The 17,335-nt window shown below is 37.7% G+C and overlaps 1 protein-coding gene across 1 annotated transcript in view; it reads left to right on the plus strand.

The window, feature by feature from the left end:
• Nucleotides 1-17,335, plus strand: part of l(2)k05819 (transmembrane protein 94-like protein l(2)k05819) — an 809,128-nt gene that overhangs the window by 600,827 nt on the left and 190,966 nt on the right. Inside the window, exon 21 of the mRNA XM_090377739.1 lies at nucleotides 1,990-2,120. Coding sequence (XP_090233865.1) covers nucleotides 1,990-2,120 — 131 coding nt within the window. The remainder of the gene's footprint in view (nucleotides 1-1,989; nucleotides 2,121-17,335) is intronic.

Genomic DNA, 17,335 nt, shown 5'->3' on the forward strand with positions numbered 1-17,335 from the left:
AATATTGGGTTATACTATTGTTAGGTGGTTGTCATTACTTCCAGCCTTAGAAAGGATACTTAAACTTTACCCGGCACTGAAGTCCTTTTTTATGTCAGAAAACCAATGTCCAAAAGTGCTGAAACAATTTTCTGATAGAAGTGATACAGAACTGTGGATTAGCTTTGCTCATTCCCAAGCTTCTCTTTTTCATGATACAATCAAGATGCTTGAAGACAATGATAAGTGTACTACGGAATTGGCATTAGTTGTAAAAAATCTATGGTCAAAACTGGAGACACGACGAGATGAAAATTTTATTCCACACATGGTGAAGAAACGATGGCTAAGGTAAAGAAAGCCTGCACAAGAAGCATGCAAAAGTTCGATGAAATTTACTGGTAAAAGTACTTTGCCGTAACGGCATTTGTATTGTTGCTTGCTCGGTAAACAGACGGTGGGTGTTATCGGTCTGGAGTAGAAGTTGAATCCCACAGGTGATTGAAACCCTCCAGAAGTGGGGTGGGGTGGGTGGGGGAGGTTTGTAACCTGAACTTTTTTTTTTTTAGAATCACGAACAGAATCATATTGGAAGTTCTGGCGTAGTAAAAAATGTTCATAACGTAGTTTCACCAGTAAACCTTTTGGAAGTTTACCATGCTTCTTGTATGAGCTTCCTTTGCCTTTTTTTTTTTTTTTTTTCTCTCTTAATAAACAATTTATCCACTAGTCCACTGGTGATTCTAAAGAAAAAAGGTCAGATTAGCCCGTCCACTTCGGGAGGGTTTCAATCTCCCATGGGATTTAATTTCTACTCCTGACTTGATAACACCCACTGTATGTTTACTGAGCGAGTAAGCCACTCCCTCTAGGCCTATTACCATTCATTTTTAATTCAGATATCTGTTTGGCTAATCTCTCTTCTCCCATTGTTTTTTAACATTTCCATTCCCCCATAAATTTGCTTTGCTTAGTTTTGAATGGACACCCATTATAACAACATTTTTTTTTTTTTTTTTTGTTATTTCCTCATTTGTAATAGGTTTTGCCATTGCTTCCATCTGTTAGATACATTTAGTTTTATTATAATTTGCACTTTAATGTTTCTGATTTTGATCAGTTCCTTTCTATCTTACGAGTTATGAATTTCAAAATCATGTTTTGTGTAATTCTTCCCTTTTTATTTAGCTTTCACTTTATTTTTTACCCTATTATTTGTAGGAGTTTCCACTTGTTCTGAAGAGACAAAAATAAAAAAGAGACAAACACTTTAAAGATGAAGCAGAATATTTATTTATTATTTTATTGTCTGCAGCATCTAATTCAAGACTAGATGCTGTCTTCTAATTTTGATGTGTTCCTTTATTTCTTGCCAAGTTCTGAATTTCAAAGTCAAGATTTGTTTAATTTTTGTCCTCTTATTTTAGTTTAGTTTCATTTTATTTTTTGCTCTATTATTCATTAGAATTTGCCATTTGTTCTGGAGACAAAAAAAAAAGGAAAAAGCACTTTTTAGATGAAGCAAAATATTTATTTATTATTGTGTTGTCCATAGCATCTGATTTATTCTAATTTTAATAGGTTTAAGTAAATTCAATTTTTAAATTGAATTTAGTCTCAAATTAGAATAAATCCCCCTCCATCCCTAACAAACTTTCCAGGGCATCACTTTATAATGGTATTTGTATTAATATGATTAGCATAATCATATTAATACAAATTTTCACTGCCAGTTGTTGGTGAGAAAGCTAGGGATGAGTGAAAACATGCTTGCTTAACAATGATGGTAAAATATTTTGAATAAATAAAACTTGAAACATGCCTGTATAATTATTATCATCATGTCAGAAAGAAATAAAATTAAACAAGAAAATAGTTCTTTAGAATGTATTGGTACCAACCAAAATTGTGAAAACATTGTCTAATATTTTATTGAAAAAGCGTCGCATAGTATAATAAAAGCTCTCTGGAAAAGAGCTACTCTTTTTTTTAATATGTTTTCCATTACAGCCACCTGTTCGATGTGTCAGTGCACCTAGCATGGTTAATTTGGACATGGCTACTGTGAAATTTGAAGATGAAATTAGCATGTATTCTAATACCAGCAATTGTATTTCTTCTGCACATTCCTTTGAATCAAGGTAAATAAATATTGACATTGCTGTTATTTTCAGTTATTACTTAAATCACTGATCCTTAAAACTCTTTCAGTTAAATAAATGTTATACAGAGACTACCTTTCAATTGAATAAAATTATGTAATTGATAAAAAAATTTTATACTGGTTTAAAATTCTTCACATATAGGTAAATGCAAAGATATAAAAATCACTTTATGTAAAAGGTGTAAAATATCAACATCACACTTAATTGAATTGAAGAAACATTTCTTCTAATTTAGTGCAGTGTAGCTTTAACCTCAAAGCAGTAGTACTATCATTTGTTACAATAATAGTGGAACCTTGTCTGACAGACCAAACCTATTTTTTACTTCTTAAAAAAGCTTTTTTTTTTTTAATTGTGTGCTCATTGTGTATGCAACAAACATGAAATTCAAAAATATTGTTAAAGTTTAATTATTTATAGTATTTTTTATTAAATGAAATATTTTAATTTAAATGATATATATTTTATGTCTTATTTATAATGCAACAAGACTTTTCTTTTTTTTTTCTCTTCTTTTTTTTTTACTTTTGGCAAATAGTAACAAAAAACATACTGTGATTTAATCGTTCACATTCATAAAATTCGACCCAGTGGCTTTCGACCTTTTTTTAATAACGGCACCTTTAAGTAATTTATTTTATTTTGTGGCACCCCTACTCAGTTTACTGCCTGTTATATCCGATTGTGTGTGTGTGTGTGTGTGTGTGTGTGTGTGTGTGTGATATTAAAAAGAATTGTTATATGATAGTTATTATAATAATATAATTATAATGATATACCTTTTTATAATGAAATGAATACTTGAATTTTAAAAAAAAAATAGGTCTACTAACTTAAACCCAAATTACATGGCACCCCTGGAATGTTGTTGCGGCACCCCAGTTGAAACCACTAGTCTAATCGCCAGAAAGGGCATAAATTCAAATTGAGGAAAGACAGTTGTAGGATAGATGTACAGAAATTGCCTTTAGCCAGCATGTAGTTGATTGCCGGAACAAACTTCCATCTGTCGTTGTAGAAGTTGATAGCTTAAATAGATTCAAGGCAGAACTAAACAAACATTTGGCACGAGTGGATGGGTGAAATTAGATTTGTTTTTTTTTTTTTTTTTTTTTTTTTGGCTAATGCTATATAAGCTTGCATCATGTGCCTTTACTAATGCTAACATAACAGCTAATAAGAATTCAGGCATAAACTTCTAATATTTTTCAACATACAGAAATTAACCCCAGGGGTGGGAATGTTTTTTTGGCTGGTGCAATATAAGCCTCAGTCTTCCTTGCACCATATAGTAATAATAATGGAAAAATGAGTTAGGGTAATCAAACAAGAAAATTTTTCCTCCAGTTAGATAACATACCCTCACATGCAGTTTCATTCAACATAAAGTTGGTATTTTTGCCTCCAAATGTCCTCCTGGCAGTAGTAACAGCAGTCAGGGATGCAGTAGTAGTATTGAACCTTTTTTTTTTTTTTTTTTTTGTAATATGAGTAATCCCATTCCCTGAGAGACCCATATTTTAACGTTAATATTTGAAAAAAAGTTTTTTTTTAATTGCTTTTAGTGCACTAAAAAAATCATTTCAATCTACTTTTATAAGTAGATTGCAATATTTATTAAATTAAGTTCCATGTTTTTTAACAATAATGAAAAATTTTGAAAATGTGTTTTTCAACTTTTTGAAAAAAATATTCATTAGTTTTAGTGAAATAAAATGTTTATTAATTATAATTAATTTTCAGAAAAATGTTGATACCATAAAATAGATTTCGTGAGACTTTTCCATTACTTGGGGGGGGGGGGGGGTGATAGGATTCAGGGGGGCCTGCCCCAGATGTGAAAACAGAATTTCAATAGTAGAGTAGCTCAAGATTTGTACAGAGCGAGACAGTAAGAAAAGTACAGGAATTCCTCAACTTATGTCAGGGTTGCATTCTGCGGAATGCTATTTAAGTCAGAATTTCCCCCATGCTTGTGCAGCACTCGCAACTGTCCTTGCTGAATTGATTGAATCAAAAAAGAAATGTTCGACGACCATGTAAATAGAATTATTTATTGCATTTTATTCAATTTTTTATCTCATGCACAGGAAAAATTACAAAAGTGTACAATTTAAAAAAATTTAAAAATTATAAAATTATAAAAAAAAGAGAGGAGATACGCATAAAGTCAGTAAGTCTTACCTCTCGAGCATCATTGCCAGAATCGACATCTTAAGCTGATAAGTACGCCATTGCAGAGGTTGAGGGCTATGGAGATTTAGAAGGGGTCAGCCGCTCAACCTTATGAAAGAACATATTATTGGATGACTGGATGGTGACTTTTTTATTTTCATCGTAGATTTCTTTGTAGCAAGCAAGCACATCATTCATTCCTCTATTAACTTTTAAGAATCATTCGCAGTCAGGGTCCATTTTCTCAAACCTCGCCATTGCTATCTCTCTGGTGATGAAGCATCTCGGCTCCTCATTTCATTCATCTTGAGCTTAGTCAGCATTTTCTTCTTTCACTATCGCTGCCTGCAAGTCAATAAGTTCTTCATTAGATAATTCCTTCTCTTCTTCCTCTATTAACTCCTCTACTTCTTTAGCATCAACCTCCAACCGAATTAGCTTTGCAACCTTTACAATCTTATCTGTAACCTCTTCATATGATTCCTCTTTTTCAAATCCTTCGAAGCCTTTTACGTGCCATTGGCATATTTTCTTCTATGTGCCATTTAAACAACTTTTAGTAATTTCTGCCCAGTCCTTATTAATATTTTCCTTATTAATATTCCATTTTCTCAAACCTCACCATTGCTATCTCTCTGGTGATGAAGCATCTCAGCTCCTCATTTCATTCATCTTGAGCTTAGTCAGCATTTTCTTCTTTCACTATCACTGCCTGCAAGTCAATAAGTTCTTCATTAGATAATTCCTTCTCTTCTTCCTCTATTAACTCCTCTACGTCTTTGGCATCAACCTCCAACCGAATTAGCTTTGCAACCTTTACAATCTTATCTGTAACCTCTTCATATGATTCCTCTGTTTCAAATCCTTTGAAGCATTTTACGTGCCATTGGCATATTTTCTTCCATGTGCCATTTAAACAACTTTTAGTAATTTCTGCCCAGTCCTTATTAATGTTCAAGATAGCATGGTAAATATTGTAAGATTTCCAAAAGTCTCTTAACATAAAATTTTTCTTGTCTACTACAACAAGGCCTGAGCAAATGTTGTGCATAAATACTATGCTTTTAAATTCGAAATAACACCCTGATTCATAGGTTGCATGAGTGAAGTCGTGTTTGGCAGTAGAAATATGACTCTAACGTTCGAATTGAAACCATCTAGATGCGTAGGATGTCCAGGAGCATTATCTGATAGAAGCAAAATCTTGAAAGGAAAGTCGTTGTCTTTACAATATTTTTTCAACCTCGAGAATGAGGCAGCATTTAAACCAATCCTCAAAGGGAGATACTGTTATACATGCTCTCTGGCTCGATCGGAAATGCACAGGTAGGATAGCTTTATTGATGCCCTTAAATGTACGAGGATTTCCAGAATGGTACACAAGCAGTGGTTTTAATCTGTAATCTCCCCAAGCAAGAGTGTGGCCCTATCTTTTGATGCCTTGAAAACTGGCAGTACACGTTCGATCCGGCATTTTTTTCCAATACAGAGCAGTCTCGTCAACGCTAAAAATTTGCTGCGTTGAATAGCGGCCTTCATCAATAATTTTTTCCAACATATCACAAAATTTCTCTGCAGCTGCAGAATCGGCACTGGCAACTTCACCACATGCTTTAACATTGTGGAAACCAGCGCGATGCTTGAACCTATTAAACCACTTGTTGCTTGCCATGAACTTGGGTAGGAGTTTGCCATACTTATCCTTAATATCTTTATAAATACTTGCTGCTTTTGCTTAGGGGCACTCGCTTCTGAATCTGATTTTCCATCCATATTATTAACAGCTGTTCCATCTTCGATATAATGAATGTTGGTCACTTTTCTTCATCATTGTAATGCATAAATAGGAATGGAGAGAAATTTCTGAAAATTTGTTTTTTTATATGATTTAAGATTTCAGTGAAAGGGAACACATTTCACTATAACAGCATAAAAACCCACACAATTGCAATTATCGGTATTATCACAAATGCAATAAGATCGAGTTTACTACCCATTTATAATTAGATGCACTAACAGAAAAACCCAATAAACCCGAAAGTGCAAATTGTTTTTATTGTTTTAATGTCGTGACCTCCAGAAAAGTGCTTTAGAAAAATATCACGAAGACGATCCTTATAACAAACATACGATAACGATGAAACTGTAGTGCAATTCCTAATTCATTTCACAAATATACCTGGTCTCAATTCTAATCTTAACGATGTCCGTTTCCACTTGCAGTCTGCCAAACCCCATGTACTTTTTCTGACAGAATCTCAGTTATCGGTTGATTCAACTACTGCTCATCTCAGATGCCCAAATTATTCACTGTATGAATCCTTTCCCCTCAGAGGTGGTACTTGTGCATATGTCCGTTCTGATATTCCCTGTCAGAGACTTGGCAATTTGGAATCTCCTCTCCTTGATCTTCTCTGGCTTAAAATCTCTCTACCTCATTGTACCAAATTCATCTGTTGTCTCTACCATTCTCCCAACTCCATTAATCACTTGGTGCTCTTTCAGTTCCTCTCTTTGCAACTTGATTTCTCCAGTCCAACTTTCCTAACAGTGAGGTAATTTTCCTTGGCGATTTTAATGTTCACAACTCCAGCTGGCTTCCGTTTTCTAGTCACACTGACCCAGCTGTCCGAGATGCTGAGGCTTTTGCAATTACTAATGACCTTGCACAGATTGTTCATTTACATACAAGAATACTGGACAATCCTAAACATACAGCCAACATGCTTGATCTTTTTCTCACAAACAACCCTTCTAAGTACACGGTCGAAGTGAGAGGTCCTTTAGGCACTTCAGATCACAACTTGGTGATTGTCTCTTCTCCAATGGAACCTTTATCTCATGGCTATTCCCAACTTCGTGTTGTTTGGCATTACAAGAATGCAAAATGGGATGACCTGCGAGACTTCTTTTCTTCTTTTCCTTGGTCGGATTACTGTTTCAAAACTTCTGATGTGAACGTTTGCTCAGATCATGTGAGTGAAATTATTCTTGCAGGAATGGAATCCTTTATCCCACACTCCACTTTAAAATCTCGTCCTTTATCTGAACCTTGGTTTTCCAATAAATGTGCTAAGGCTTCAAGAAAAGAATGTTGCATATCGTAATTGGCTTGTTTCTAATTCTCCAGTTTCATTTTCTGCCTACACCAAAGCTCGTAACAATTGTAAAGCAGTTATTAATCAGTCCAACCTAGAGTTTGAACAGGCTAAGAGTAGAGAACTTGCTTCTTGCCCTAATGGTAGCCGAGCATTCTGGTCTCTTGCCAAAGCTATTGGCCACAACTTTTGCCCATCTCTGCTCCCACCTCTGTCCAAACCAGATGGTTCTGTTGTAACTTCAGCCAAGGATAAAGCTGACCTGCTAGCATCCCATTTTTCTTCCAACTCATGTATTAATGATCTTGGTAAAACACCTCCCACCATTCCCAACACGCTCCATTCAATGCCTCCTGTGGTCTTCCGTCAAAAGGATGTCAGAAGGATTTTGACGAATGCTGATGCTAAGAAAGCTCCAGTTCCCGATGGTATTTCTCCACTTGTTCTCAAAACCTGTGCTCCTGAACTTACTCCTATTCTTTGCTGCTTTTTTTTCAATTTCTTATTCCAAAGGTGTTTTTCCTTCAGCTTGGAAATTTGCTCATATCCAGCCAGTTCCCAAAAAGGGTGACAAATCCCTTCCATACAATTATCGTCCCATTGCAATTACTTCTACTCTTTCTAAAGTAATGGAGAGATCAATTAGCCGCCAACTCTTAAACTACCTAGAAACCTTCCGTCTGATCAACGATCGCCAGTATGGATTCTGTCAGTGTCGATCCACTGGTGATATTCTGGCTTATGTTACCCATTTATGGACTAATTCAATGGAAAGGTTTGGTGAAACACAAGTAGTTGCTCTTGCCATCTCAAAGACTTTCGATCGTGTTTGGCATAAAGGTCTTCTAAACAAGCTTCCATCTTATGGTCTGGCAACTGTTTTTAGTAATTGGTTATCCAGTTTTCTCTCTGATCTCTCACTGAAGGTGATGGTAGATGACTCTCTGTCTTCTAACTTCTCCACTAATGCCAGTGTTCCCCAAAGTTCAGTTCTTTCCCCCACTCTTTTCCTCTTGTATATTAATGACCTTCTTCCATTGACTGGAAATCCTATCCATAGTTTTGCCTATGATAGCACATTGCATTCCACTTTCCATTTTGAGAAACCTTGTCCTGCTCAATCAGCTTCAACTTCTTGAAAATCTGCTACCAATTCCTTAAATGCCGAACTTGAGATAATTCTCCAGTGGGGCAAAGACAACTTAGTTGATTTCAACCCTTCTAAAACTCAGTCATGTCTTATATCTCGCAAAAAGGATTCTTCTGCTCCTATGCTTACCTTTAGTGACACTCCGATTTCTAGGCAAAATGATATATCTCTTTTGAGGATTACCCTGACTTCTAATCTCTCTTGGCTCAAGCACATTACAAATATTGCTTCCTCTGCATCTAAAAAACTTGGTTTTCTCTTTCGCTCTCAGCGTTACTTTTCTTACAAACAGCTGCTCACTCTGTATAAATCGCAAATCCGCTCTACCATGGAATATTGTTCCCACATCTGGGGTGGTGCCCCCAAAACCTCTCTCAGGCTTGTTGATTCTGTTCAGAAGAGGGCAGTTAGGTTAATTAATGATTCATCTCTTACAGAGTCTCTCTCCACTTGCCGTCTCATAGACGTACTGTTTCTGCTGCATGCCTCTTCTACAGATATTTCCATGGGCACTGTTCTTCTGAATTGGCTTCTATAATTCCCGCTCTATGTCCGAACACGTGCCACCACCAGCCAACATCCATTTACTGTCCAACTTCAAACTCACATAACAAACTTTTCATCTTCCTTGTTTATTCATTCAACTGCCGTTTTCTGGAACAACCTTCCTTCATACATATTTCCTGAAAATTACAATCTACAGAAGTTCAAGTCCAATGTCAACAAATATCTTCTTTTGTCTTCTCAACCTCCAACCCAAGCACGATACTAAGTACTGTAGATTCTAATACTTCTCATGTTTGGGGTTTACATAAATAAAAAAAAATTTTTTTTAAATTCCATTATAAATATGACCTTTTAGAGAGATAAATAGCTTAGTAATATAGAAAAATTTTCAACTTCCAATGACTTGGAACGAATTACAAAAAAAAAAAAAAAAAAAAAACGTGTTATTGTGTTCACATCACGATATCTCTATTTATTCCTACGGGATGCAAAATACGTTTTCATGATTTTTTTAAAATTTGAACTGGCTGTCAAAAACTTACGTCAAGTTGAACTTCCGTAAGTCGGGTATTTTGTGAGTTTGGGAGTTTCTGTAATGGTAAGCAAAAAAGAAAACCTAATTTTTTTTGATGCAGATGAAACAATATATGTGAAGTGCTTATGCCAAAGTGCGATTGGAAGATAGGGTAATTCCTAGAGAGATATATGCTTTTCTAGAAATCTGAGTGTCATCATTGAAGATGAGGAAAGGGGCATTAGGCCATTTTTGCAAGAAATAAGACAGGACTGAGTTTTAGAGGAATTAAAGTTAACTAAATTTTCTTTGCCACCTAGGATATTCAAGAAGTTGAAACTGTTTGCATAGTCCAAATCTCAAATTGGAAGGTGGAAGGTAGCTCACTGTCATCGGCAAAAGTATGGATTTCCAGTAAGTGGAAGAAGATCATTAATATACAAGATGAAAGAAAGAATTGAACCTTAGGGTATTACAAACAATAGCTACATTGAACAAAACTACCTGGTCTTGTGGTGCTTGTTATAACCTAGTTTTATTTTACGTAAAAGAAAGTACTGCTTGATCCCCAGTTGCTTTTTTGGCAACATAAAAGGCCCACAAAGAAGGCTATTTGGTTGACGATAGGTGTTATTGTCAACAATAGCCTTCTTTGTAGGCTTCAATTAAGATATAATCACTTCTTTTTTTATTTATTATATCTTTATTAAAGATATGATCACTACAAAATTTGTCCTATGCTAAATTACTTGCAATCTTAGAATGCTGTAAAGACTTTAATTGAGTTGTTTGAAAATAGTGACACTTCTAATGGTGTTTTTAATGCACTAAGGTCTAAGTTTCTTAAGAGAATCCTAAAATGAATCCTAAGAGATCTCAAATTGAAATCTGTGAAACAGGCCTTCTAAATAGTGACAAATGGGCCTGGAGTACTGGGGTCCATAGTTTCAAATACAGATATATACAGTTATACCCAGATATTTATTAACAAATAAAGTACAAATAAAATAAAATATAAGTACAAAAACCAGTAGCTTTCGGAACACGTGTCCCTTTATCAACTGATAAGTTAATATAAAATTTGAATACACTACAAGCAAAGTGTGGCACGTTAATCATGCGTCATTGTTGTAGCACGGACGTGTGCTGCCTTACGCCAGTGATCATCCATCAATAAAACGGTTGTCTCTAGGATGGGATGCAGACGCATGCCTTTCTGGCGATTTAATGCCTTAGGGTTGTTTATTATGTTTAGTGACTCTGGCCATAGGCGGTGGCGCGCGTGGTCCACTATCTCAAAGTCGCGCTTGGGGTCAAGATCGTGGTTGGTAGCCCAAAAATGTTCTGCGAGCACGGACTGGTCAGTTTCGGCAAGCCGGATTGCTCTGTCGTGTTCCGTGAGGCGATCCTGGAGACGTCTCGATGTCTCACCTACGTAGCAACTGTTACAGGCCTTACAGGTGATACGGTACACTACATTGCTGCGTAAGACAGGTGTGACAGGGGTCTTCACACTGGAGACAAGTGAACGTAGGTTCCTACCGGGTAATTGTACACATTTGATGTTGTAACTTCTAAGGATCTTCGAGATACGTCCTGACACTCCTGGATAGTACGGAATGTAGGCGGACGATATGCCGACTTGCTTCGGAGGTCTTGGGTTGAATGTAAGTTCTTCTGCCTGTAACAAGCATCTGTTTAGTACATGGGATGGATAATCGCATCTGGTTAGGTCCGCCTTCACACGGGAGATCTCGTTACGTCTAATTGTGTCGGTGCTGGAATGGCTCCAGGCCCTGGAGAATAGGGTGCGGGCAGTGCTATTGAGATGGCTTGGAGCGTGGCCGGACCCGTAGTTGGTGAATTGACCGCACCACATGGGTTTGCGGTATACTGAGGTCTCTAGACGTGGGCCTACGCGATGCACTAGTACGTCCAGAAACGGGAGCGAACCGTTCACCTCTGATTCTACGGTAAACTTGATGAAATTGGATAGGGAGTTGAGGTGTTCTAGTAGTACCGTTTCAGAACCACGTGGTATTATGGTAAAAATATCGTCGACGTATCTACACCACGTTGTAATAGGTGTAGGTGGGTTCTGGTGTATCTGCTCCTCTAGATCTTCCATGGCGATGTTAGCTACTACGGAACTGACAGGGGCACCCATAGCAGTGCCATGTACTTGTTTGTAGAGTGAGTCTTCAAAGGTGAAGATGCTGCTAGAGAGGCATAGGTTGAGGGCGGTACAGATGTCATCAGTGGATAGTGACGTCCTGGGTTGAAGGCTTAAGTCGCTCTCAAGGAGCCTTCTGGCGCAGTGCACGGCCTGTTGGACGGGAATCAAGGTGAATAAAGAGACCACGTCAAATGATGCCATGACAGAGTTGTCAGGAATAGAAATGTCCTTAATGATGTTAATAAATTCACTGCTGTTTTTAACGGTGTGAGATGTATTACCTATAAGTCTTATAGGTAATACATCTCACACACAAAACAGTTGTTTGAAAATAGTGACACTTCTAATGGTGTTTTTAATGCACTAAGGTCTAAGTTTCTTAAGAGATGTATTACCTATAAGTCTTATAGGTAATACATCTCACACCGTTAAAAACAGCAGTGAATTTATTAACATCATTAAGGACATTTCTATTCCTGACAACTCTGTCATGGCATCATTTGACGTGGTCTCTTTATTCACCTCGATTCCCGTCCAACAGGCCGTGCACTGCGCCAGAAGGCTCCTTGAGAGCGACTTAAGCCTCCAATCCAGGACGTCACTATCCACTGATGACATCTGTACCGCCCTCAACCTATGCCTCTCTAGCAGCATCTTCACCTTTGAAGACTCACTCTACAAACAAGTACATGGCACTGCTATGTGCCCCTGTCAGTTCCGTAGTATCTAACATCGCCATGGAAGATCTAGAGGAGCAGATACACCAGAACCCACCTACACCTATTACAACGTGGTGTAGATACGTCGACGATATTTTTACCATAATACCACGTGGTTCTGAAACAGTACTACTAGAACACCTCAACTCCCTATCCAATTTCATCAAGTTTACCGTAGAATCAGAGGTGAACAGTTCGCTCCCGTTTCTGGACGTACTAGTGCATCGCGTAGGCCCACGTCTAGAGACCTCAGTATACCGCAAACCCATGTGGTGCGGTCAATTCACCAACTACGGGTCCGGCCACGCTCCAAGCCATCTCAATAGCACTGCCCGCACCCTATTCTCCAGGGCCTGGAGCCATTCCAGCACCGACACAATTAGACGTAACGAGATCTCCCGTGTGAAGGCGGACCTAACCAGATGCGGTTATCCATCCCATGTACTAAACAGATGCTTGTTACAGGCAGAAGAACTTACATTCAACCCAAGACCTCCGACGCAAGTCGGCATATCGTCCGCCTACATTCCGTACTATCCAGGAGTGTCAGGACGTATCTCGAAGATCCTTAGAAGTTACAACATCAAATGTGTACAATTACCCGGTAGGAACCTACGTTCACTTGTCTCCAGTGTGAAGACCCCTGTCACACCTGTCTTACGCAGCAATGTAGTGTACCGTATCACCTGTAAGGCCTGTAACAGTTGCTACGTAGGTGAGACATCGAGACGTCTCCAGGATCGCCTCACGGAACACGACAGAGTAATCCGGCTTGCCGAAACTGACCAGTCCGTGCTCGCAGAACATTTTTGGGCTACCAACCACGATCTTGACCCCAAGCGCGACTTTGAGATAGTGGACCACGCGCGACACTTTCGCCACCGCCTATGGCCAGAGTCACTAAACATAATAAACAACCCTAAGGCATTAAATCGCCAGAAAGGCATGCGTCTGCATCCCATCCTAGAGACAACCGTTTTATTGATGGATGATCACTGGCGTAAGGCAGCACACGTCCGTGCTACAACAATGACGCATGATTAACGTGCCACACTTTGCTTGTAGTGTATTCAAATTTTATATTAACTTATCAGTTGATAAAGGGACACGTGTTCCGAAAGCTACTGGTTTTTGTTCTTATATTTTATTTTATTTGTACTTTATTTGTTAATAAATATCTGGGTATAACTGTATATATCTGTATTTGAGGCCTTCTAAATTATTATGTAAAAAGGGAGTGATTAATGTGATGCATTGCTACTAACGTTTGTGTTTGCATAATTAAATTTTTTTTTTATTTATATGCCTTTTTAATGTATGTTTTTATGTTCACGAGTATTACAAATAATAGCTGTATCGAGCAGAACTATCTGGTCCTGTGATGCTTCTTATAACCATGAGCCACCAACTTGGTTGGGCTACATAAGAACTCACAAAGAAGGCTGTCCCATCATACCTATTATCGATTGAAAAACTATCCAGAGCACAAGGTAGTTCAATGAGTAATAAGTATAATCACTCCATTATTCCCTACTAACAGAAGATCATTAAAAAATACATTTCACCTATATAAACAACTTGAGAACATCCAGCTCGGTGACAGTTACCTACTAATTTCATTTGATATCATAAAATGTTTACTAATGTTTACTGACATATTGGTTAATGCAAAGGCATCATTTTGGTTATATGGCAACTCGTTGTGAAGGCATTCACAATATGAGATACATCGATTCCAGTTATTTTGAATACATCGGGACTAGTGCATTTTGGCCCGATTGAGCGGCTGCCCCAATTATCCGAAGTTTCACGTAAATAGTTAAAAATACAATGTACCACCCCCTTTACAATTAGTTCACTGTATAATCAAATCACATTACGACAAACTCACCATAGTAAAGTACCATTCACTATACGATGTGCAGTAAGTGCCGGTCATTGTGATCATGTTTGTGAATTGAATTTTAATTCTATTAAACAGCGATTCTAATTAGCGAATTAGGAGGAATATTCTATTATCCACAGGCTATAAAAGTAAAGATATATTAAGCACAAATTTACTCTTTATCACCTTACCAATTAAAAAATTAAATGATACGTGAAATTCGGAAGAATATACGTGATAATTGGAATAATTAATACGTACCGTAATATGTACATACTAACTAAACTGGTTGACATTTGTGGGTGGGGGTTAAAATTTAAAACAGTTAAAAGATAAGCAATCAATAACAAAGAACACGGCACACACAGATTGCAAGTAACACGATACGCACAAGTGGGAACGGAGTAACGACTTACAAAGCTTTAAAAATAGGAATGAAGAGAAGATTCTGAAAATTATTATTTTTTTATACGGCTGAAGATTCCATGAAAGTTTAAACACATTTTACCATAATAACCCACAGAATTCCAGCTGTCAGTATTATTGCAAATTCAATAAGATCGAGATTACTATCCGTTTATGATAGATTGCACTAACAGAAAAGCCCAATAAACAGGTGAGTGCTAATTGTTTTTATTGTTTTATGGTTGTGACCTCCAGAAATCCGACCGAACTACGTGGTATGGTCGGAGACAATCGTAGGGTAATCTCCAGTGCTGCGGTCTCCTGCCCCGATTAAACGGCATTTTGTCCCAATTAAGCGAAGTAAACCCTGGCTATTTTCTCAATTGGGTTCTGGTTTTTAAGATTTGTCCCAAATAAACGGCTGCAACGATTAACCAGTGGCCCAAATAACCGGAATCCACTGTATAACCAAAATGTTGCCAATTTAATTACTTAATTTAACTACTTTGGTAGATGGCTATGTTAAAATGATGCTTAGTTATTCTACTTTGTAGCATGAGGCCTTTTGCCCTTAAATATTTTATAATGTTTACTGTAAATGAATAACACATTGGCCAAGTTGTTAGCACAACAACAACAACCATGTATGTTGTTGAGGTTTCCTGGAAACAATAATATATATGCTTAATACTTATTATTGTTTCCAAGAAACCCTAACCTTGACTTCAGTTTTAAGTCAAGGTTAAAGCATAATCAATTATATAAGTACTGCTAATTCCTTAACCTATGTCTAAGGATGTGTGGCCCCAGGTGCCAAGTGATTTCGTGATCAAGTGTCTTTGCCATTAAATTTGCACTCTTTCTTGGTAAAATAAAATCATTTCCCTTTTTTCTGCATTACATTAACACTCAGTTAATTCAGTAAAGAAAACACTTTACTAAATCAGAAGGTAAAGAAACCTTTCTTTCTTTCTCTTTTTAGTTTTATTATTAGCCCACTAACCCACTTTGTGACCACTTGGTCACAAAGATGGCATTGCTCCTGCCTCCACGTGGCAGGGCAGGTAACCTGGAAGGGAAACGCTCTCCCTTCCGGGGCGAAATGGAGCAAACAGTTCCTAAAACCCAGAAATCCACTGTGTGCATAGATGAGACCCATACAGGGAGAAAACAGATGGAGACTGATGTTGTTGCAGCTAGACGTGAAAAGACTGACATAACCAGAATCAGAACTCCAACTTTTCTTATTATACACTCGACTCAAGAACAACCTGTTGGCAAACTATCGCCGTTTCTAGTGCAAAAACACCTAAAAAGTATAATAGGTACACCCAAGTCAGTTCATCGATTAAGATCGGGAGACTTATTGGTTGAAATTGCCACTGCTCAACAATCTGAGCAACTACGGAAACTAAAAACATTTGGTGGAACTTCCGTTACAGTTTCACCACACATTTCCCCTGAACACGTCAAGAGGTGTCATCACCAAGTGGGACCTCATGAATGTGTCAGATGAAGAACTAAAACACTAACTACAAAACCAAGGAGTCATCAGTGTCAGAAGAATAATGACAAAGAAGGACAGCATACTAGTTCTTACTCAAAACGAATACTCACTTTTGATAACCCTAAACCACCAATGGCAATCAAAGCAGGTTATCTTAATTGCCATATTAGAGGTAATTCCAAACCCCTTATGCTGCTACAAGTGCCAGAAGTTTGGGCACTCACAGACAGTCTGCAGAGGTGCAGCTGCCTATGCTGCACATGCGGATCCACTGAGCACTCAAATACTGATTGCACAGCGGCAACGCCAAGTTGTCCTAACTGCAAACAAGCCCATCAAGCGTTTTCCAAGGAGTGTCCATTCTGGAAACAGAAAAAAAATGTACAGCAGTACAAAATTGAGCACAATGTCACCTACCAAGAGGCCAAAATGCCCTTTCCAGCACTGAATGCTAATAAACTAACCTATGCTCAAGTAACCAAAAAACAAATATCAATTGCAACCCAAACAGTGGTAACCATACCACCAAGTGAATCACTATCTGATTGGGCAAGGTCAGCATTGGCCACAATTCCACCAAACCAAACAGCAAGCAAAAAGCAAAGCTATGGGTCTCATCTATCCACTGTGTGCATAGATGAGACCCATACAGGGAGAAAACAGATGGAGACTGATGTTGTTGCAGCTAGACGTGAAAAGACTGACATAGCCAGAATCAGAACTCCAACTTTTCTTATTATACACTCGACTCAAGAACAACCTGTTGGCAAACTATCGCCGTTTCTAGTGCAAAAACACCTAAAAAGTATAATAGGTACACCCAAGTCAGTTCATCGATTAAGATCGGGAGACTTATTGGTTGAAATTGCCACTGCTCAACAATCTGAGCAACTACGGAAACTAAAAACATTTGGTGGAACTTCCGTTACAGTTTCACCACACATTTCCCCTGAACACGTCAAGAGGTGTCATCACCAAGTGGGACCTCATGAATGTGTCAGATGAAGAACTAAAACACTAACTACAAAACCAAGGAGTCATCAGTGTCAGAAGAA

The sequence above is a fragment of the Mastigoproctus giganteus genome, chromosome 7 (genome assembly GCF_048544385.1).
Source record: "Mastigoproctus giganteus isolate SK-2022 chromosome 7, ASM4854438v1, whole genome shotgun sequence".
Taxonomy (NCBI): Eukaryota; Metazoa; Arthropoda; class Arachnida; order Uropygi; family Thelyphonidae; genus Mastigoproctus; species Mastigoproctus giganteus.